General features: G+C 36.4%; 2 protein-coding genes across 3 annotated transcripts; one reads left to right on the plus strand and one right to left on the minus strand.

Annotated features, from left to right (window-relative positions):
* The first annotated feature begins 36 nt into the window (after window positions 1–36).
* Window positions 37–7,462, plus strand: LOC137389793 (peptide methionine sulfoxide reductase-like). Its single transcript, XM_068075893.1, has 5 exons — window positions 37–176; window positions 728–897; window positions 4,379–4,630; window positions 5,319–5,463; window positions 6,917–7,462. Exons 3-5 carry the CDS (start codon window positions 4,440–4,442, stop codon window positions 6,995–6,997), a joined length of 417 nt encoding a protein of 138 aa, XP_067931994.1. The 5' UTR covers window positions 37–176; window positions 728–897; window positions 4,379–4,439; the 3' UTR covers window positions 6,998–7,462.
* On the minus strand, window positions 7,436–23,873 carry LOC137389791 (uncharacterized). Of its 2 annotated transcripts, none has more exons than XM_068075890.1 (5): window positions 23,811–23,873; window positions 14,152–14,645; window positions 13,768–13,882; window positions 9,894–10,039; window positions 7,436–7,838 (listed from the first exon to the last, which is right to left on the minus strand). In XM_068075890.1, exons 2-5 carry the CDS (start codon window positions 14,556–14,558, stop codon window positions 7,664–7,666), a joined length of 843 nt encoding a protein of 280 aa, XP_067931991.1. In that variant the 5' UTR covers window positions 14,559–14,645; window positions 23,811–23,873; the 3' UTR covers window positions 7,436–7,663. The 2 variants fall into 2 exon arrangements, with proteins under 2 accessions (XP_067931991.1, XP_067931992.1); XM_068075891.1 differs by lacking the exon at window positions 23,811–23,873 and adding an exon at window positions 23,674–23,764.
* Between the last annotated feature and the right edge of the window lie 141 nt (window positions 23,874–24,014).

The raw sequence follows: 24,014 nt of genomic DNA on the forward strand, positions 1-24,014 counted from the left end.
AATATTAGAAGAACGAACACTGCTTAGACTATTTTAAAACTACAGTTGCGTAAGTCGAAGGCCCAAGTCGAAGGCGACTTGGAATGAAAGTTATAACTCAATTACATAATTACGTTCATTTTGCTAGTGGCCGCCGTCTGTTCACCTTATTTTCCAAATTCATGGGAAACACTAATGTTAGTATAAAGTAACTGTCAAGATAATAGTTAATATCGTTTGTTCCATAGGCGTAAGTTTGCGCTAGCTTTTTACCAGATCTTGTAAGTACATATTGTGTAACATTGATAGTGACCCTTTCTATTGTTTGATCATGTTATGGGTTGTATCATTGTCATACAATATAAAAATATTTGTCGAATTTACATTGTTTTATGATACTTTAGCACAGTTCTCTCCATGATGCTGAGACGGTACCTTGGCTGCTTTTGTTTTATTTGTTAGAACAATGATATACAGCCCCCCATGGGGGGCTGTATATCATTGTTAGAAGTAGTTTTATTGGTAGTCACGTTTTAAGACTAGTGATACATATCAATTCATAATTTTAATGCCGTTGTATTGGCTTAATTTCGTGCTACAATAACTGTTCATACTAAAAGCAAAGCCTCAATTTTTGAGCTTATCATGCTGGGGCACTGCAAGGTTTTTTTAGGATATTGACATTTTTTCTTTAACCTAATAGTTGTGGTGTATTGGGCTATATAGCAATGATTGTCATTTTACTCAGATGGCTCAATCACAAGTAGCCAGAGATCCTGCTGTTAAAACGCATAAAGCTACATTTGCCCTCAGCTGATTTTGGTTTCCAGAGGCCCAGTTTGGCTGCGCCTCTGGTGTTATTCGAACCAAGGTAGGGTATACCGGCGGATCGACAGAGTTCCCCACCTACCACAATCTGTAAGTATCATTTACTTATTTAGTTTATGCTAATGTCTGGCTGCAGAACTAGTTGATGTAGCGTTTGGCGCTTCTGAAGAATTAGTATCTAGTGTCACTGCTCAGCCACTATTTGCATCGTGTACCTATTTATAGCGGCTATCTTTGCTGACTCCTAGAAACTAAATATATGTATTTGTGCTAGACTTGTCTAACAAACAATGTTGTAATCTACTGGCCATGGTATGCAACAAAAGGCATTTTCTGTCCTAACATTAAAATGGAGGAACTCATTAGTTCAGAGTGAGTCTTGTGGTTGTGTGAATGTGGCTCGTCAAATTTGAGTTGATTTTAAAAGAAAGTATTGCTTTTGTCTATCAGCTGATATGTTGTTTGTTGTGTTAGGTGATCTCATTGTCAAGATACTTGAAGATTAAAATCGAAAAAATTTGATCGCGGTAAAAATGCTCAGGCCAAAAAAAACATGCCCAGACTTGCCCAAAATGATGTAACACGGGATACAACTTGTCTCTATCTCTTGTATTCACATTGACTTATGCAATAAAAGTCTAGTCCTATGCGGCTCTATTGGCATATATTTTATTTTGTATTTACTTATGTTGGCTAGAATAAAATTTTAAAAGGAGCTACAGATACATTATTATGAATTTTTCAAACGCCTCAAATAAGGGAAATTGAAAACTTGTCATATTAACTTCCTGTAAATGCTGTGTAAACATTTGAGTACCGACTACCAAGTCTACCGGTTTACGGTAATTAGGTCGTCGAGTTAGCTTATTTCATCACAGCCTTTGTATCAGCTAAGTTCTCAGTTGATACACGCACACCGGAAACTAGCTACTAAATAAAACTGGCACGCCGCCATCTTTGTAAATAATATGTTGAATATATGGCGAAACCAACTGCATCCCAAAAAGTCATGTATAGTCTACGTTATCTAGTCATTATTAGTATAAATTTGTAGAAAATTTTACTGGTCCCATTCGATTAGTTAATTCAAGTACAAAACAAAGGTTTTATGAGTTGACCGAAGTAGTGAACGCAAAACGACGTCAAATTCGTTGACATCAATTAACCAAACGATTTTGGCAAAGGGTTGATAAAACCATTCTTGCACCTGGTTGGCAGTTTGTGGACTCAGCTGTTTTCACTTAGTTGGGTGGAGCATAAAAGTTTTTGAACTTATTATTTGGTCCATGGGAATTGAGTAGAGCTATTAAAAAGTACCTGTCAATACAGCTCAGATTAAACTTCATAAATCCATCTATTAGAGAAGATTTTAGCACAGATGATAACAGGGCTATAATGTATTCAATATGTTCTGCAAATCATGTTTTGCATTGTCTTCAATAATAATATTTTATATAATTTTTACAAGCCAAAAAATTTTCATCGCAGCACAAAGTTTTTATTAAAAACATCCATCCAAGTCGTGGCCATTAACATAGTTTCAGTTCATATGATAGGACAAATTAATCTACTGCAGAAAACTCTAACAAAACATATTATGGTGTGCAGCACACATTCGTGTCTCTCTTTCCCATTTATGGCAGTTTCCAGACCAACACGACTGCTCCGCTAGTGAACCTGTAAACATAAACATACTGCAACATTAAAACAAATGTAATAAATGTAATTCATATATATACATGTATGTCGTTCTCACGCGTATCTACTGAAAGCTTTTAATTTGAGAGTGTAATTTTCAAAACGATTAAATGTTTAATAAAAGCATAAATACGCCAAGCCAACAATTCGAAGCTTTGTTTCTGAGAGTTGAAGATGAGCATTGATCAATCGGTTTTCCTCACTTTTTACACACTGAACATAAGTCCTAATCATTAATCTAATTTACTAGCTGAAAATGCCAAAAAAAATGCTATAGCTAGGTGAAATGATAAAAAGTTGTGAAACGATTAAAAAGTTATGCAACGATGATTCGTGATAGCAAAAAGTTATAATTAACTTTTACTTATTAGTAAGATGTATTCATGACTACTAAAATTATTACCGTTAGCTCAGAATGTATGTATAGGGTACTCAAAGTTGAAGATAAGTTTACCTCCATTCTCCTATCTTCCTCTGCAGCATAACGCTGCTGACGCCTGTCAGCTCTAACCATAACTTATGACGATGCATGTAGCTACTAGAATCTACTAGTAGTCGATGCGCGTAACTAACTAGTAATAGAGTAATCTCCCTAATGACGAGAATCTTCGACATCACAGAAAACTCGTTTTACGAGCGATAACATTTAATATGACCTATATAAAAATTTCCTTTTGATGATTGGCTAAAGAAGAGATCTTATATTTATCGCTCGTGGGCTCTTTTCACATGTAACACTCGTTACGTCACAAGTGAAGCACCCGCTGGAATCTGAGTTTTTTAAAAGATGGCCCCATTCAAACGCTTACATCTCTGAACAGTGTTAGTCCACAAAGACAAAAATGACATCAAATTGTAGCTGATTTTTTAGCTTTTTATTGGTCTTAATTTCATTAAATCGATCTTTTTGACGCAACCAGATCTTTAAGGGTAACTATAAATCTTAATTGCGGATGTGTTGGATTAATAAATAGTTAAGAACAATAAACTTAGTGTGTTATAAATATTGTGAAGATTTGTGAGATGTGCTGAAGCTTAAAGCAAATCTAAAGACAAGTACATGTATGTATATGCAAATTGTGTGCTGCGAGCCAACTACGTGGTCATAAATTGTTTTTCATTCTTTCTTTACTAGTTTCTGTGCTTTAAATCCCAACTAAAATTGGAGCTTTCTTCTCCGGTTATTTACTTTAATACAAAACTAACAGTGGGCTACAACAAGTTTTCGGATTATCGCGTTAGCGAAGCCTAATTGTAATTGTACTGTATGTATGTATCATTTTGTATATACATTATGAGCTTTTAGCTAATAGTACTCATCAAAAAATTATTCATAGCTTTGCTTGACTGCTAAACATTCATTACTTCAAGCCTTTGCCCTTATTTTCAGTGCAAGCCTTGGTTCTTATTATTAGTGCAAGCCTTGGTTCTTATTATTAGTGCAAGCATTGGTTCTTATTATTAGTGCAAGCCTTGGTTCTTATTATTAGTGCAAGCCTTGGTTCTTATTATTAGTGCAAGCCTTGGTTCTTATTATTAGTGCAAGCCTTGGTTCTTATTATTAGTGCAAGCCTTGGTTCTTATCTTTTTATTTTAGATGTTTTTGTGTTTTATGTTATCATTATAGGTTTTATTTGACATTAAAAGTATTGAATACGCTTAATATTACAATAGTTTGTGTTGTGTATCTTCAGCCAAGTAGAAGTTGATTTTTAAAATGTTTCGGTCCTCCTTCGTCTATTGAACTATCATCAATGCCGATGTTCCGATTTGTTAGACCCGGAAAATGAAAATGACCTACTTATATGGCAGACATACCGATTGACCTTGTGATAGGTATGTATGTGTGCTAAATCTTCTTTTCAATATTTAGCAATGACCACACAGAAACAGTAGAAATTGAGTACGATCCCAATGTCACTTCATACGAGAAGATGTTGAAGCTGTTTTGGGGCAGTCATGACTCAACCACATGTCACAGTAGGCAGTACATGTCAGCTATATTTTACCACGGGGATGAGCAGAAAGAATTGGCTGAAATATCTAAAACAGCTTTTCAAAAACAAAAAATGAAGAAAATTGTGACCAAGATTCTTCCAGCCCAAACCTTCTACAATGCTGAAAAGTAAGTCATTATATGGCTGTGTTCACAGGCGCTGAAGAGTAAGACATTATATGGCTGTGCTCACAGGCGCTGATGGGTAAGACATTATATGGCTGTCATAAGACGCTGAAGAGAGAGTCATTATATGGCTGTGACTCAGCATTTGCACTGATTTAGATTTGGCAATTCATGCCTCTACAGCAGTACACATTGTTATCGTCACCCTTGAATAAGAAAGTGTGTGATGCGCTTTTTCATTTGGCTAATCACTGAGCATTGGTGCGGTCAGTATTTGGTGTGCTGCATCATATTACATGTTGCAATCGTTTGCATCACAGCATGTTACTCGTTTTGAAACAATCAGTTTTGCAATTTCGGCATGAGCTTGCGTTAGTTTGACTTCATCTATAGTCCTGCGATATCCAATACAGATGAACGAAACTGCAAAATTTAAAAATAACATTCGTAGTCTTTTATTTGACCAGCGATAGGGCTAAAGCCTCCTAAAACTAGTGAACATATTTCGAGGCCACCTTGTAATGGTGTTGGTCAAAGGATGTAGATACAAATTGAGGTGTGTTGCCATCTGTAAATGAATTCTTATTCGATTGCATATACAAACTGGCAGTCATTTGGCCCGTTTTATTTTATTTCTGCTTGACTTCCTCGCGATTGAATGGTGATCATACGTATGCCTTGTTTGATGCAGCTACCACCAAAAGTACCTGCTCAGAAACCAGAGTGGCCTCCTCGCCAGCTTCGGGCTCGGTGATAAGCAGATCATTTCTTCCTATGTAGCTTGCAAGGTCAATGGATATGTAGGAGGATATGGGTCTGAGGACCAATTCGACAAGGTTTGTTCTTGTTGATATAATAGATGGTCATGTTTATACAGGTTCTCATCTCTACATAGCCTTATTGAAAAACTGCAGCAATGACTGTTGGAGTAACCTTTGCATATAGCTTATGTTATTATGTTATGATATACTAGTATTAGGCGCTATTACCAGTATTAGAGGCCCTATTGTTTGGGTATGGTGTATAGCAAGTTAGCGCTGAAATTCACTAACGTTACACGCTACAAATTTTGTCATATTTTTCATCTTTGTAGCATGTAAATGGTTTCAAACATTGCTTGTTTAATTCTTCCAAGCGATCAACAACCAAGTACTTCGAATGATGTAAACATCAATGTTCGTATTATTGCACAAATCTTTGCGATCGGAGGTTGGATTTTCATTGGTGACATCCTTACCGCATCCCTACGCAGCTCTATTTTCATTGGTGACATCCTTACCGCATCCCTATGCAGCTCTATTTTCAACGCACATGTTTTAAAAATTTTTTTAAAACACATTTATTTTAAAATTTCAAAACATGAATATTTTTATAAATTTTAAAACACAATATTTTAAAATGTCAAAACGTGTGGGAACTTTTTCTTGCAAATTCAGTTATTTTCTAAAATGGTCTGTTCTCAGACGAGTTAGATATCACAATGTTCGACCTATTGGTTGCATCAAACATTTTTTTAAAGATAGATGACGGAAGAAGAAAAAACGGCTATGTACAACCAACTGGCAGATGCCGTAAATAGCCATTGTAATTGGAAAGGGATGATTGACATTCGACCTTAGATGCATCATAATAGCGTCAGTCGCGATATGAAATATGCGCCCTGCTGTAGCTAAAAGCGTAACAGGCTAATATAAAAGACACGCAGTTGTGCAACAATTTCTTCATAGCGTGTAAACTTGTCAGCTACGAACAATGGGGAGTTGTGTGACCACTCCTGCGTATCATTTAAATACATCCTCATCCCTACGATCAAAACCACAACATTGAAGCTCAAAAATTTGTAGCATGTAACACTAGGATTATGTGGCAAATTTAGTGATAGACGCTGCCCTGTATAGGGCAGCATACAGGGCAGCGTCTAACACTAACAGGGTCAATGCTCTAACCAAAAGCTGCAAGTTGCAACCCTGTTCAGTCAGCTAATGTTACACTGTGTAGCTAAGGTTTCAGGTGTCCGAATATTGGCCTATTCTTCCAGAGTGCCTGATGCGGTTTGGAGGATGACAGATGACTAATGTTATAGCGACTTTCTGAATGAAGCACTGCAGAAAGTTGCAGTGAGAATTTGAATCACTCCCATTACATTAATTGATTTGACATAACAAAATGAACTGTAAACCTTAGATTAGCATGGGTAAAGCTGTAGTACTTGACTAGTACTGTCACATTATGCTGTCTCATTATGCTGTCATATAATGGCGTGTTAGTTAGAGGGCTCGACTGTTGCAGGACTTGCCAAGCTTAGGCTTGAGCAGTGAGCAAGAGGAATACATAAGGCATGTGATCGACAGGAAGTATCCTGCTAAGTAGACTGTTCTCACACAGTTTCCACTTCACTCTCAAACAGCCATCTATCCATCTTCAACCCATTACAATTACAATGATCTATATATATATATTTTTTACCTCGTCGGTCAGGTACTGACTTGTAGGACTCGTATATTTTACAAAGAATTATTTATATATGCTAATAATGCAATGCATCAAAATATTCTTAGTGCCAAATGTTATAAGTATGATGTGATGGTTTGCGCCCTGCTATCAATTAACCATCATGGAGTATGTTATAATATCTGCAATGCAGTACAGTGAGGAAGCTTGTTGACTAATGATTTTGCCTACTGAAACCCTTTTGGAATGGTAAGCAATTGATGTACTTCCTTCCTTTCTCTCTTTGCTGACATATTCATGCTGATATTAACACCTCAACTATATGTACATGTTTATATAATCTCAAGCAAGTGGTAATACCGAATATAATTTTATTAATTTAAACGCAGATTTCAATTTATTTCGTTTGGCAACCTACGGATATTAAAAAAGCTGGTTTTTATAATTGTAAGGCATTAATCACGAGAAACAAGGCAGACATGGCGTCTGTGAAGGGCCCCATGCACCATCCAGCTAGTTCATCAATAGTTTACATCAAAAGGTTCAGTTCATGCTACTACAATGAATTGTAGTTCCAAACAACAATCAGTCCTGTTTATCGCCACTCTCAGACCTCATAACACCATTGGAGGAATGATTAAACAAGATGGAAGTGTTTTGTCTCTTGGTGTAGTGATACCTGAGTTTACTCCAGACACCTTGGCACATGGCCAGCAGTCGTTGGTCACGTAGACTAGCTTTAGTCACAGCAAATATCCGCCTGCAAAGCGGGAATGAGATTTGGATCAATTGGCAAAAGTAGTGCAAAAAAGTTGTATAGAATTTCTTTATTTTTACTTTCCTAAGAGCAAAGCGTCAACAGACATTCTTACAGTGATCGGCATAACAAAAGACAAGCTGAGCGAGTGCATTACACGTGTTATATATCTGCACATATATTACATGTCAAACAAAAGACAAGCTGAGCGAGTGCATTACACGTGTTATATACAGTGAAACATGGATAACTCGCCCTCGGATATAGCGAACACATGGTTAACTCGACTGGATTTGCTTGGTCCGTTCCCACGCAATGATAAGTGGCTCTATATAACTCGAACTCAACACTGTTAATTCGAACTGTTTTTGCCCAACGGCTACCGAAACGGTTGCTATCGCTTTATAAAATCACTTTATTCCAAGCCATAGAGGTAAACCTCAACTTTTCGTAATTCATAAGCGTCGTTATTACCTCCATCGGCAAAATATTTTTGTCAACAACTTTTCTAAAGGTTTGGTGAAATTTGATTTATACTGTTATACGATTAATAGCACGGGCTAGCCTCGCTAGCCGGGTCACGCGCGCAAGGATTTTCGCCACGCACAACAAAAACAGCATGTCGTTTTTGTTTTGTAATTGCGTGGCGAAAATCCTCCCGACGTTGATTCCGTGTTGAATCAACGTCGGAATGTTGAATGTTTAAAACATCTTAAAAATTGTAATTAAACGTATACGTTGTCTTAGCTAAAAAAAACTATTCATCGTTTGACCTAAACACAGAATACGTGTGTACATTCAATAAGTATCCATTCAAAAAGCGTGAGTGATATACAATGTACCGTAAAAACTCGTAAAACTTTTAATTGAACTGCCTCAGAGTGTTGCTCTTAACGAATCCCAGGTAAAGTAAGCATAAACTTTGCATAAACTTCAAGAAAAATCGGCAAAATTGATCGTGGGTAAAACGCTCAAAAGAAAAAGATGTCTTTTCTTTTGAGCATTTCAGCAACGATCAAGTTTTGCCAATGTCAATCTAAAAACGTCCTGGCAATAACATCACCTCAAACAACAAACCAATCTCAAGTGATAAAAAAATCTCTATACTTTTTGATAAAAACGTTTTAAACTTTACATTAGAAGCATTTAATTTGAAACAAGCCATTTGTGCTTTTGATTTATATTATAGTTTGTATATGTACATGTATCTACTAATAAATAAGTAAATACATGGACTTGTGACAGTGCTCTGATAACTTGAACGCTCTGATAATTCGAACACTTTTGCTCGGTCCCTTGAAGTTTGAGTTATCCGAGTTTCACTGTATCTGCACATATATTACATGTCAAACAAAAGACAAGCTGAGCGAGTGCATTACACATGTTATATATCTGCACATACATTACATGTCAAACAAAAGACAAGCTGAGCGAGTGCGTTACACGTGTTATATATCTGCACATATATTACATGTCAAACAAAAGACAAGCTGAGCGAGTGCATTACACGTGTTATATATCTGCACATATATTACATGTCAAACAAAAGACAAGCTGAGCGAGTACATTACACATGTTATGTATTTGCACATATATTACATGTCAAACAAGAGACAAGCTGAGCGAGTGCATTACACGTGTTATATATCTGCACATATATTACATGTCAAACAAAAGACAAGCTGAGCGAGTGCATTACACGTGTTATATATCTGCACATATATTACATGTCAAACAAAAGACAAGCTGAGCGAGTGCATTACACGTGTTATATATCTGCACATATATTACATGTCAAACAAAAGACAAGCTGAGCGAGTGCATTACACGTGTTATATATCTGCACATATATTACATGTCAAACAAAAGACAAGCTGAGCGAGTGCATTACACGTGTTATATATCTGCGCATATATTACATGTCAAACAAAAGACAAGCTGAGCGAGTGCATTACACCTGTTATATATCTGCACATATATTACAAGTCAAACATTGCGATTCTGCACATCTAAACTAAGAAGCAATTAAAAGGCAGCAACAGCATTTTTTTGGCTCACCTTACTAGCGTTTTGGACTCGTTGAGTCGACCTCTTTGTATCAAACTAAGGGAATAGTACAATCTGCATCTATACTCTAATCCCTTGTCACCCAACTCTAAAGCGAGTCTAAACTGCTTGACTGATAGATTTCCAGCTTTGTTGGCCTGAAAAAAAGGTATTGCTTTTTGTGGTGTTTTATTTTAGATTGTACGTACTGAACTTCCATAAACTAATATGCCAATTATATTCAAACTGTATATGACATGAAAAGTACCGTGAAACCTGTATTTGAACGCCACCTTTATTTAAGCATCACTCTGGGACAAACGTTTAAAATTAGAGTGCCGCCCTTAATTGAATGCCACTCCGATTTGATTTCTATTTGATCGTCACTATTTGACATTCTTTATCTTTACGACCCCATTATAGCAATAGATCAGTAAAAAAACTTCCACAAAACCATACCAATAATGACTCCAATACATCAATAACAATTAATACATTCATTGTTTCTGTTCATATCGAAGTCCATTTTCAAACTCAGTTTTTACATTGTTTTGATTAAAACTTTGAATGCAACGCCATAAAAATAATTATTAGTAACTGTATCAGGCTAAGAGTAGTTCATATTTTTTAAGCAGTCTTGATACTTGTATTTCGACGTAAGTGGGAAAAGTTTTGCTCCGCTAAAAAATTTTTTGTTTGGCGCAAAGTAATTATCTAATGCAATCATCTCCTGTCAAAAATCATCATCATTAAAGGTTGACTTGCAACAAAATTCACATTACAGTTATTTGGTATCAAAAGATTCACCATGTCATAAGGTAGGGCCACACGAGACAAAATTCTCACGAAATCGGCGAAATTTGGACGAAACGATTCGTACGAATTGACATTTGGACGAATTCGTCCATCGTTGGTTGCGCACGATGAACGAATCCTGAATTAGACGAAACGTCAGAAATTCCTACGAATCGTTGTTTGATTGGTCGGTTGAAAAGGTTAGTTGAATGTTGAAGGTCGTTTTCTTTTGCGCATGTTTGGTCAGATCTAAAAAAAGATAACGATTTGCGAGTTTCTAGCCCGCAGTTCCTAACTCGGTTTGAAAACTGCGTACTGTGTTGGCGATTATATGTAATCAGTAGTACCATGGCCGTAATGGATTTATTTAACAGAAATATAACTTTTTTGTAGCTAGACTAATATTTGCTGAAAAGTCAGGTTCCAATATGTATTTAATAGAAATATAACTGTTTTGTAGCTAGGCTAATGATTGCTGAAAAGTCAGGTTCAAATTTGTATTGTAATTACAAGAAAAAGTAAAACGGTTTTGTGGGCAAGCCAAAACCTGCTGTAGTCATACAAAATAACCGTTTTGCAATGTAGTACATACTCATGTAGTAGTACATACTCATGTACATACATGTAGTTCGTAATAATATTATCAATGTACAAGCTCTATTCAAAAGTATACTAAAGCCATTTACAACAACAGCCTACTACAACTACTCAGTGCAACTAGCATTAGCAGTTTTGTAGTTGCGTAGAAACGACCTTAATAATGCGCAGTTATATTGTAGGCGCCGAAATTAATTTACGTGTACATTCCGCAACCGATTTTAGGAACTAGGAATTGCGACTAGAAACTCACAAATCGTTATTTTTTTTAGATCTGACCCGCATGTTTGTACTGAAGCAAATGATTGAAACGGAATCGGCTTCAATTTATCACCGCGTTATGATTGGCTAGTTGAAAGTTAGTTTCATACGAATCCATGGTGGGGAAACTCCGTGTGGCAGGTCATAACTTTCGTACGAATGGAATTTCCCAGATTAGTTGAAATTACACGATACGTGTGGCCCGGCCTTTACTCTTTTGTGTTGTAGGTGCCAAATATGTGGAAAGTGATTACAAGCTCTTAAAAGCTCAAAAATGAAAAGCCGTCGTAGATTGTAATCTCTTTATTTCTCTGACGTATTCATTACAGTTTGGTTATCGTCTTGTCACGTGATGTTCTCACGTGAATTGAAAGGCCAATAAAAAGCTCAATATATAAACTTATCGTAGCACTAGTTTATGACAAACACTTCGGGTTTTACCGAAGACCCCGTATCAAATATAGATGCTCGCTACTTTACAGTTTTGTTTCGGCATCATTCAATCGTCAAGTCATAATCTGATCATGTGACCCAATACTTCGCAAATAATTTTTGCAGCACTTTTCGATTATCACAAGTGACCAACAGGCTCGTCATGATTATCAGACAATGATATGTACTCCTTCGAGCTAAGGTTAAAAAGTTTAACGATTTTTTACGGTAAGTTATAAGATATCAGTGCTAAAAGTAACAGCATTACAATGACGATAAAACAGACGCGTAAAAACAATAGACATAGTTTTATTGAATGCGTGAAGTATATTTGTGAAAATATTTCGACGAATGAGGTTGCATGAAAGTGTAAGCAGAAACCATCCTGTAACAACTACGTCCCATTTGAGCTATTTTGGAAAGCGAATCCAAACTACAGCGGTCTCGTGCGGCTGCGATTAAATGTTCGTTTTTTGCTTTTAAGAACTTGTAATCACATTCCCATATATTTTGCACTACAACACAACAGAGTAAGACATGGTGAATCTTATGATACCAAATAACTGTAATGTGAATTTTGTTGCAAGTCAACCTTTAAATAAAAATAATTTTGCTGTTCTTTTTTATCACCCGGGCAATGCCGGGTAGTACATCTAGTCTATAGGCCTATACATGTATATATATTTCTCAAAGTCTGTTTGCTGTATGTCCAGCTATAGCTAATATTAGCATCTTGGAATAAAGAACTCGTAACGAAAAAGATTTGATCTCGGACCCTCCCGTTCACCAGTCCAACGCCGTACCGATTCAGCAACCGAAATTGATAGACTAGCTACGCCATATGTGTCGCTATATGGGAGCAAATACCATGACGCAGTCATGGTATTTGGTTATGGCGTACCGTCATTAGAAGCCCTAGCTATTATTAGCTTACTGAAACTTCCCATTGGCAATGTGCCAGGCTAATAGCGAGTGGCAGGCAACTCTTATCACTTCTCATTGTTTATAAGCTATAGCTATTAAAATTTAAGAATAAAAGATCCGCTTCGTGCTGGATTTGATCTTGGAACCTCCCGTTCACCAGGTGATAATCTAACGAATTAAGCTATGCGAGATGCAATGGATTCATTAGGTGATAAGAGTCCTATGGCAGTTAAATACGCATAGCATTCTGCATTACGCAACATCACTAAAGCTTGCTCTCATGGCTCTTATTACCTAGCAAGTTTAGCAATATGGATATTATCTTACTCAAATTAGTCATTTGCAATGTACCAGGCTAGTGGCAAGCAACTGCATTACCTGCCAATGTTTATAAGCTGTTTTTAATGGCCGTGCAACACCGGTCTTTCGACTAGTACTTTATATATGACAGTTACATGTCATTCCTCCTATTAACCGTTGTCAGCTACTTCCATAGTAGCCGATTTTAATACACTAGTTTTGAGCCATTTTAGGAATGAGTTTCTAGCTGTTAATATTAGATTGCGTCAAGCCATTAATATTAGAGCTACCACTGCATAAAACATTCCAGCAGTATATTCTTCAACAGTTGGAGAGCCTAATAGGAAAAGCCTGGCAAAGCAGTTTCATCTAAAGCACCTAATCGAAAGATGACACCACCGTCAGGGTGGCGTGGTAATGTTTATCCATACAACACTTTTTAGTTATAAGGTAAATCTGCAACTCAGATAAAAGGTCCGTTACCTCCAAGCAGTGTCAGCTGCATAGAGAAAAGATCTGGTGAACAAAGCCATCATAATAACACGACTATTAGAGCAATATATTAATTAGTACTGACATGTAGGGGCGAGTGCTCTCCGAGAGCGGAATGTCCTCCTCCCAAAGTGGACAACCATGCTGTGGCATCTACCAACAATGACCATTTGTAAGACAGCAAAGCAAGCCGTGTCCCCCTAAAGTGAGACAATTATGGCATGAAAGAATGTTAAAAACAGGCGTGTGAAAGAATGAACATGTGTGACCTTCTTGCTAATTACTATACTTGCTATTTACATATGTTGGCATAAAATAGGATAAAATATTTTGTGACTTATCTGAATGCACTAATATGTCAAATACAACAATTTGTGACTACATGTATATGTATTCTAGTGTCAATGAGACCTCTCCACAAACACAAAACATGAAGCAAATCTATGAATGAGCAGATGGTTAAACGTACCAGGCATAATCAATTTGTAGAAATATATCCTTATGCAGGAATAGATTCATATTAACTAGACAGCGCCACGACTTCCCATATTTGGTTCGGTGCCTTTTCAAGCTGTGGGCATATTGATTGAGTGAGACAGCAAAGTTTGAGCAACGTTTTGAACAGTACACAACCGCCGAGGCTATATCATATCTCGCCGTGAAGTTATTCGATTCCGTAAAGCAGTTACAAAATGGAGTGGATGGGCATAAATAGTTCTTTACAAATATATATTCTGCAGATAAAAGAATCCCTGTGTATGTGTATATCTTTATAACATATATGTCGGGGCTCTCTAACATGTCACCATCCCTGCCAAAAGGATTAATTTCTTCATCTGGGGAGAAGTTCATGCAAGTGCTTGGTCCAAAAGACATGTGAAAACGTTATTGTACGTTTGTTGGCGTGCGAATTCTGGGTAAGCTCCTAAAAGGGTTGATCCAAGAGGCCAACAGCATCAAGCTCTAAAAAATCAAGTAAGCCCTCACTGAATGCTTGCACAAACGAGAAGATAGCTATTATACAGTAGACTCTACCCATACAATTTTAATTCGTTCCAGTGTTGGCATCAAAAGGCGATAATTTCGTACAGAGGGGTATAGAAACGCATAGTAAATATTCAATGCAAACACCACCTGATAAGAATCATCAAAACTTTATATATGTAATGTAGATATTGAAATTAGTAACAAAATAATATGTTTACTTTAGTAATTATACATGTAGTTGCCTACATAGGCTATGGGCCGAGCAGGCAAAAGAGCTCGAGAAATGATGCTCCGTTGGCACCCCCTTTCTGTAGCAATTTCTGCAGTGATGCTGACTAATTTTATAATGGCGAATTTAAAACTGAAGAGTTGCCGCAACTGCTATTCCCACTTTTATAAGAAATTTGATAAAAATGATATTTTAGGATTTATCTCCCCTGTAAATGAGATTCTTTCCATAGAAGCATCAGATTTGCAATTTTTGATCATAATTATTTTGCAGTAATTTAGGATGTCAGTGATGAAGTTAAAATTCATCTATCTATTTTCGAACATTCCATATCCTATGATAGCTACACACACATGTAAACTATATATATGTAAATACGTATATGTACATGTGTATATAATTGTACCGTTTAATAGCTTTATTTTACCAAAAAAAATTCAAAACACTGTAATTATGTTTCATAACCTGACACTGATGAATCGTAGAAAATAATAATTAGGTGATTATTATTAGCATTATTATTAGTAGTATTATTAGTAGCTAATATCAAGTCTTACAAAACGAGCTGGGATATTTCAAAATATCGTATATTCTAACTATTTGTTCAATATGTTGAGTTCTTATTCATTGTTCTCACCATCGGCATCCTCTGCTACTTCTGCTTCAGTTTTGTTTTAGTGCACGCATGTGAAAAGCTTTGTGTAAGGCGGCTTTGCCATGATACTGGCACATCAGTTCCCACGGCACCTGGATTTTTGATACTCATATAGAACTCTTCGTAGAATATCAGATGGGGCGATGATTCTAGTATGACACTTAGTAAAATAGTTAAAAATACATACTAAAACTTAGCTTGTCCGTGTGTTTAGTAAGCTAAACTTATTTAAGGTGAATTCAAGGTTTATGTTATACGTCTGTCTTGAAGGTAAGAACTGACTACGGTACGTACTGCACATGGTACATTATGTTACATTTTATTGCAGATCATAACCACTAAATACAATAAAGTTACTGTAGGTAACTATAGCTACCAAGGTTAACATACTATTTTGTTACTAATTTTTCATATGTACAGCACTTACATAAAATCTTGACGATTTTTACCTGGGGATGTTTGCATTATATAATTACTATGGTTTCCATAACCCTACATCCTTTTTTTTTACCATGCGATGCCAACATGATTGATTCACAAATCTCAAACAATATGGAGAAAAAAGGCTGAGGTTGAATTTTAAATGTTTGTAAAATATTACCAGGGTTTATTACAATTAGCCAACACTATAATAGAGCAGACACAACAAGCAGTCGTTACATACGTTTGTGACTATTTCCATCAAAAGCTGTAACCTTGGGTCCTGCTACCTTTAAGATTATGGCAAGTAGTTTTAAACAGACAATCTTCAGGACAGCTCTATTAATCATGTAGAAGTGATCTTAACAACTGTTAGAAACTGTTAACAGCTGTCACACACAACATTTTGTAACTAAATGGCAGAGTAAACAATTGTAAAGGAAACTGCCCGCTCGGTTACTCCCCACAAGACACTCACGCAGTGAAAAAACATACCGGGTGTTTAGTCACCAAAGAATACAGATTTCAGCCCGCAAATATATAAATACATGAATTCAAATGTGTGTGTGCAGCAATTAACAATCCTGCAGAACCTGCGCTGCTCTGCTGGAATGATCTAAGCAGGCTTCTTTTATATGCTTATTTTCATGGTAGGCTCCGCCTCCTGCATATTGCTTCTCACCATCTTTTTTGATATGTACGAGACTGGGCTCTCGGAACTAAGTCATAATCTGGTCGATTAAGCCAAGCCGAGTATAGCTGAGATAGCTGAGCTGACTCGTTTTGTTAATAATATAACAATCAGGATGGTCCTGTTGCCATGCCAACTTGATTCTGTTAGCCTAACTGGCTATTAGCAATTGCTCGATTATAATACATGCCACTACTTCTTGACCTTCCAGTCGATCACTCGGTGTTGGTGCCTAAGCTGGCTGCCACTACACAGTGACCTGCTACTAATAATTGGCAGATCGTTTTTTCACCATTTAATGATGAAACAACTAACTCAGCATTGTACTTGATGAGCTTGGTGTTTACCATTTGACTTGTTATTTGACCCTGGAGAATTCCAGCACAAACTCCAAATTCTTAGGCTAAATATGAAAGCCAACTGCATGTACATAGCTCTGTCAGCTACATGTTTTATAATTCGTCTCAATAAACCCTATTTTACACAACTTGGGTGATTGCGTGTATTACTGCTAACTGATTGACAGCTAAATACTACATTGATTAGAACATTCTGCAAAAAGCCCAAAGGAATTAAGTGTGCTAGCGTAAGTTTTGTGCTTATTTTTGAGTTAGTAGATTAGTCGAGTGCAAACACCCAACTTATTACTAGTTGTGCCAAGGAATGCAATGGTGAGTGAACATGGGAATAAAAGCTTGAAAGTAAAAGGGTAAAATTTGGGAGTAAACGAGTTTCATTAAAATCAAATGCTAAAAAAATTCTGAAAACTAATCATTAATGTTAATGCAGCCTTAACTACTTCCATCAGCAACACTTCAGTAAAAAAAGCAATTTCAAATAAACAGATTAAGAGCGTTAACAGTGCAGAAGGTTAAACTATGCGAATGGAAAAGGAAATAGAGTATTAAATGCAAAAAATACTGAGCAGACTACAACTAGTTTACTACTGGTTATAAAAAGCAGAAGTTGCAAACAACAATTGAAAATTGTAATGCTAAATGCACACGTGAAAGATTTAATTTAGGGCAGACTTAATACGTAACCCCAACCTCACAATTTTGGTTGGTTTAGTTTACTGCAATGCGCCAACATTAATTAATGCCCCATACCATGTAGCTCTTTGCTTCAAGCTTAGTGGCTGATGACCAATGGAAAAGATGACATTTTTTTATAATTCCTAGTTGACAACTGGCTGGCACTTGCACAGATGAAAATGCACTGGTTGGAGACGCCAGTTGTTATTTTAACCGTGCCTGGTTAAGGTTGGTGTCGTTGTCTGGGTATAATGATCTGTAACGTTTTTGGTGTTTCCTTGGCCAACTGGTCAATTTGCCTTCTATGGCACATCACCTTTGATTGCCCTTAATGTGTGAGATTTTCTGCCAATCAGACAGATCACAAATTTATCTTAAAAGTTCAGGTTTGTCTTGACTTTCACATCACGTATATTCAAAAGTTACAGCACTAATTCTCGACAAGATGGGAGCACAATGAGCAGAAGCGACTTATCATGTAATTTTTTGCATTTGGTCAGACAGTAATGACTGTATTATGATTGGTTATGAGAGATTATGCTATCCAAAACTAATCCGAATCTATACATACATCAGTGTTGAAATTGCTTTGTCATCTCATTCTATTAGACTAGTTTAGTTTAGTTTGTGCACTTTTGCTTAGCTTGTGAGAAATAATTCGATTATTTTTAATTCAGGTACTAGTGAAAGTGTTAACCTAGTATAAGCAAAATTTATATTTACTAGTGAAACATACTTTTTTATTCCAAGTCCTACAATTTAAATACACAGCTAAAAAAATTCTAAAACAATATCTTAATGACAGCAGGTTAAAATAGACAATAATTCCCTTGCTCAAACAGTCATCCATGTTCGTTTGCTCAGTCTCGTATAGCTGCGAGTCTCAACAGTCAAACGAGAGTCACGACAGCCCATATTTAGAGAGACTAAACGGTTGAAATAGGATCCCTGGTATTGAAAAAGAACATGCTCAGCAGAAGATGGTAAAAGAGGCTGTGTCATTGGAGCTGTTCTCTTTTAAAGATGTCTCTGTTAGCCTGTGAGGTGTTTAGGAGTTCAGGTTCTGTTCTCTGTGTTGTATAGGGTTGGTATTTGAGAGGGCTTGTGAGAGTGTACTGATTAGCAATGATGACTAACTCCAGATGTTTTGGTCGTGGTTGTTAGAGGTCCAAGTTCTTTTGGTGGTTTTCTGGCAGGGTGATCGACTTATCTTCTGTGATGAAATACTTCCACTTCAGATTTTCTAATTGGTTTGTTCTTGCAAATTAGAAACTCTAAAGTGGAAATGATCCATTTTCTAATTATTGGATATTTTCATGTCTTGGGTGCTATGTTGTCTGTTTGCATTCTTGTGGTCTGGCTTCACTCCCTGTTTGCATCTTGCTTTGGTGATAATTTCATACAACTGAAACCAGTGAACACAGTGTTGGCATTTGTATTTGACTTTTAATTACATCTGTTTCTGCTTTTGTATTGCTAATTAAACTAGAACTAACTCATTTGGAAAATTGTAATTTTCTGCCTTAGATTATTGACCTATGCCTCTGTTTTAATATAACAGTTGTCAAATCGAGAACGTCAAAACAGGTCATTTTGTGTCCATTAAAAAATTATGTTGTTGAGCAATAATACTATTCGCTTTCTTTGGTACCAAAAAAAATAGTAGTTTTTGTATAACAAAAATATGCCGCATCAGTTTTGAGAATATTTTAATGAGAGTTCATACGCTGTGCATTTCTTTACACCTCTGTAACTTTATTGGTTTAATTATTCAGATACCAACACTGAAACAAGCAAAAATGTTCCAAAGTTGTGTAAATGAAAGTTTCATACTATACTTTTTTAATTTTGAAACATATGCAAACTTATAAAATTATTTTATAATTGTCTGCTCCGTCTGGAATGTCACAGGTTGGCTAAGAATGCAAGCCAATGCTCTCAAGTTTTACATGACTAACTGACAAAGGTTTCAGTTTTAACGCTTTTCGTAGACATGCAGAAATTTTGAATTTTCTGGTGCCAATTATTATCGTTATTATATTTTACTCACAAAGTCCGCGGTTTGTGAGTGCGTAAAAAATGTGGGAAAACAATATCTTAGTAAGTAATAAAAGCGAATCTTCATAAGAAGTTTGTTTAGATGAGTTTATGATATTTCTCGTTGTCTCAATCTTATCGGCAGGTGTTACATACTTTTCAAGGTCTTAATACCCTGAGTGGAACATAGAATCATAATCGTAAACTCAGTTAATAACCCTTTTTGTACGAGACCAAAAAGACTGATAAAACATATTAGTTTTTATACACGGTGTATCGGTGTTCACTCTTTGACGGGTATTACCTATAACCTATGCCAGGGCTGGGCAAAGTGCGGCTCTAGAGCCGCATGCGACTCTTTGCAAATTTTATTGCAGCTCTTTCAACTCTGTCAAAATTCAGATTTTTTTGACGTATATAAAACTATCCTTATAATATACTGTACAAAACTACATGCATTATGACATATTAGGCTTATTTAAATGTGCACTATTACTGCATTATATATAGCCTACACATGCATCATGAGTCATAGTCTATGGCATCATGCACGTGTAGCTTTTCCGATGTAATAACGTCTGTTGCTGACCTAATGAGAATAAAATTGGAATGCTCTAGAAATGTTCATCAGGAAGTCATTTCATCATGATTTCATAATGCCGGCTTATATAAGATGCTGTCTCTTAGTTGAACATGTCATTTGCAATTAAGCCAATTAATGCAGTGGGAGTAGCAATGACATCTTTAAGAAAAACGAACCATTTCCAGAGTTACAATGAGAACTTCACAAAGTAAACGAAATAGAAACGAATCTACAAGATAATTCCAAGATGAGTGAACTCTGGAATATGCGTTCATCTTTAGGCATGGCAAACCGCAATGTCTATTGTGCTAGGAAACGATCTCCGCTAACAAGAAGACGAACATCAAACGACATCATGAGACGAAACACAGAGAGCTTACTACTACATTTCTACTGGGATCTGTAGCTAGACATCAAAAGTTAGATAAACTTCAGAAATCACTAAATTCTTTAGAAAATATGCTAGCTTCTTTCATAGCTGCTGATAAACGTGCTACAGAAGCTCCTCCACGAGTGTCAAAGATTCCAGCAAAAGCAATGCTTGCCTATTCTCATGCTGAGATAGTAAATAATGCATGGTTGAGGCTATGGAAACACTTTTTCCAGATAAGCGTGATGTGATTGGTAAAGTCAAGGCAATACCACTTTCTAAGAAAACTGCTACTAGTAGAATTAAAAGCATTAATGATCATCTCAGTATGACTTTGCTAAACCATATAGACCAGGCAGATTACTTTCCAAACGCTATTGATGAATCTACTGATATAATGGGTTTAGTTCAATTAGCAGTTTCTGTAAGGTATGTAGGCTACTGTGTGTACACTGACAACTGGTAATGTCATTTTACTATGCAGTTGCAAGCTGAAATCATACAAGTGCACTTTAAAAGACAGTAAAGAGAAAACATAACTCCAAATAGAAAAAGATGCACCTATTTTGTGATATTTGTTTCCAAAATATTAACCCGCACATTTATACTACATTTTCATGCTTCTTTATAAAGCATCAGCATGTTTTATTATAAAGCATAGTATAATTCTTTGGTCCTATACCTTGTGTTACATATTCTTTGATGGTAAAGAAAGGAAGGAGGGGCTTCTTAATTTGGTTGAATTAGAAAGAGAAACCAATGGCCAGGCTATCTATAATGCCCTCGTTAAAGGACTTGATAATATGAAGACAACTCTCCACAAATGCATATCTGTAACAACAGATGGCGCTCCAACCATGGCTGGAAGAGAGCAAGGTGTCATAGCTAGATTGAAAAAGGATATGCCATCAATGCTAGCATTCTAATGCATCATCCACCAAACTGTTTTATGCGGAAAACTAAATGATCACTTTCAACAACTAATGTGTAAGGCTATGAAGATGATCAATTTTTTCAGAAGTCGATCAGCTCTCAGACACAGAAACTGAAGGAAGTTTCTCAAAGAAAGTAATGCCACTAGTGAAGATTTGCTAACATAAAATAATATTAGATGGCTAAGTAAGGGAAATGTTCTGTCAAGGTTGTGCAGTATTTGTCAGGAGCAAACCTCATTTTTAAATACATGCACAAGCCTGATTGCAAGCGAGTTTCAAGAGATGATGAGCTCTTCTAAAGATATGAGTCGCCTCGCCTTCATTGTTGACATCTGTGGCCATTTGAATGATCTGAACCTCAAGCTTCAAGGAAGAACAAGACTATCATTGATAAACTACCAGCTGTTTAAGCCTTCTCCCATAAGTTGGAATTGTTTCTAGTGGATGTGTAAGATGATATGCTTCACTTTTCTACTCTAAAAGCATTTTTAGACGAGGACGAACAAATGGCCTCTTGTACAGCTGATTACACTCATTTTATGGCGCCTTACAGTGCCTCGCGTTGCGCGTTCACAACTCGAGTTGTACAACTCGAGTTGCCGTGTTGTACAACTCAGCCTGGGTTTTTGATGAACTCGAGTTGTGTTACGCAAAACTAACACGGGTTCGTAAAGAAAGCAAAGTGAGTAATTGGGGTGTCTCATTTACAGAACATTTACAGAAATTTAATAATAATAATTTAAATATATATATACACATTCAAATTATATATATTGGCGATATTTGCGTACATTTGTTTCTATAAATATAACGAGACAAAAACAATTGTAGAATGTAAATAGCTAAATAAAAAACAATCTATGTGGGAGCTGGGCCACTTCTTGTTCAAATGAAAAAGAGTTATTTCTCTAGAACCTGACAAGAAACTGAATGAACACCGAAAATAAACAAACATAGAAATTATGTCAACGACGTTTAATGATGCACCAAAAAATTCCATATAAAAATATACCGTGGCTAGAGAAAATGAAATGATGAGATGTTTTCAAGCCGAGTTTTTGAACTCGAGTTGTTGTTGAAAGAACTCGGCTTGGGTTTTGATGAACTCGAGTTGTGCAACTCAAGTTGTACAACTCGAGTTATATTTACACAACTCGAGTTTGCAACTCGAGTTATATTTACACAACTCAAGCTGTGCAACTCGAGTTGTACAACTCGAGTTGCAAACTCGGCACACTATAATTCGCCATTTAGTTCTAGTTTTACAGTACATACATACATAGATTAATTTCTATTAGCCTACGGATGCCTATTGATGTACCATTGTTAATATAACCAGATCTACGGTTATCCTACCGTAATACCAATATATTGCACCTTACTTTTCAAAAGTCGGGTTGCGCGTTCACAACTCGAGTTGTGAACGCGCAACGCGAGGCACTGTAAGGCGCCATACTCACTTTATAAAAAAGCTTCAACAAAAGTTTAACAATGGATTTAGTCAGTTTGACTCTTTGAACCACAACATACAACTCATAAAAGCACCTCAGAAGGCAAAGCCTAATGGAGAGTGGGTTACTCAGTTGCCATTGAAGAGTGTTAATGCCTCATCTCTGGAACTGGAGTTGTGTAACCTCAAAGGTACAGATATAAATAAAATTGAGGAGGGCTTCTACTTGAAAACTTCAACAAAGGCTGAATATCCACAGCTTGCTCGACTAGAAATATGATGGTACACCGCGTTTGCTGCTACGTATATATGTGAACCAGCATTTTCATACATGAATAATATCAAGAGCAAGTTGAGATCCACTTTGACTCGAGATCACTTGTGTCAGCTCCTAAGAATAGCAGGCTGCAGTAGAGAGCCAGATTACCAAGAGATAATGAGCAGCCATAATTAATTCTATAAATCTCACTAAACTTTAAGTTATATAAAGCTTTTTAGGATCACTTCAACATTATTCAATGCTATTGTAAAGTATTCTAATAAATAAATTTAATTACAATACAACTACCACGCTTGTATTATCAGTATGAAATGTTATACCGTAATACACATGTTATGCGGCTCCCAAAAATCTTACAACTTTGAAATTTGGCTCTTTGAGAAAAAACTTTGCCCACATCTGACCTATGCTATTACACTGCCAGTGTTTTGCTACCACACTACGAGGATACACGTACATTACATGTATAGTACATAGGTAAAAGCTAGTTCCCATCAGAAAAGTCGTGCGCGTACGCCCGAGGCAAGCGGTATATAAAGCCCTAGGTTGTAGCGAGTTATAGCGGAGCGAACACTTTTCTGATGGGATATCTCTACCGTATATACTACATGCCTAAGGTGCACGACTTTTCTGATGGGAACTAGCTTTTACCTACTACTTA

The sequence above is a fragment of the Watersipora subatra genome, chromosome 3 (genome assembly GCF_963576615.1).
Source record: "Watersipora subatra chromosome 3, tzWatSuba1.1, whole genome shotgun sequence".
NCBI classification, from domain to species: Eukaryota; Metazoa; Bryozoa; class Gymnolaemata; order Cheilostomatida; family Watersiporidae; genus Watersipora; species Watersipora subatra.

What these genes read in the sequence shown, in the direction of transcription:
- LOC137389791 (XM_068075890.1), bottom strand. Translation starts at nt 14,558, where the DNA reads ATGTCTTTTGGACCAAGCACTTGCATGAACTTCTCCCCAGATGAAGAA. An exon ending in CTACAAATTGATTATGCCTG is followed by an intron (nt 13,883 to 14,151) that starts GTACGTTTAACC and finishes GTCTCACTTTAG; the next exon opens with GGGGACACGGCTTGCTTTGC. An exon ending in GAGAGCACTCGCCCCTACAT is followed by an intron (nt 10,040 to 13,767) that starts GTCAGTACTAAT and finishes CCTTTTTTTCAG; the next exon opens with GCCAACAAAGCTGGAAATCT.
- LOC137389793 (XM_068075893.1), top strand. Translation starts at nt 4,440, where the DNA reads ATGTTGAAGCTGTTTTGGGGCAGTCATGACTCAACCACATGTCACAGT. An exon ending in ACCTTCTACAATGCTGAAAA is followed by an intron (nt 4,631 to 5,318) that starts GTAAGTCATTAT and finishes TGTTTGATGCAG; the next exon opens with CTACCACCAAAAGTACCTGC. An exon ending in CTGAGGACCAATTCGACAAG is followed by an intron (nt 5,464 to 6,916) that starts GTTTGTTCTTGT and finishes CGACTGTTGCAG; the next exon opens with GACTTGCCAAGCTTAGGCTT.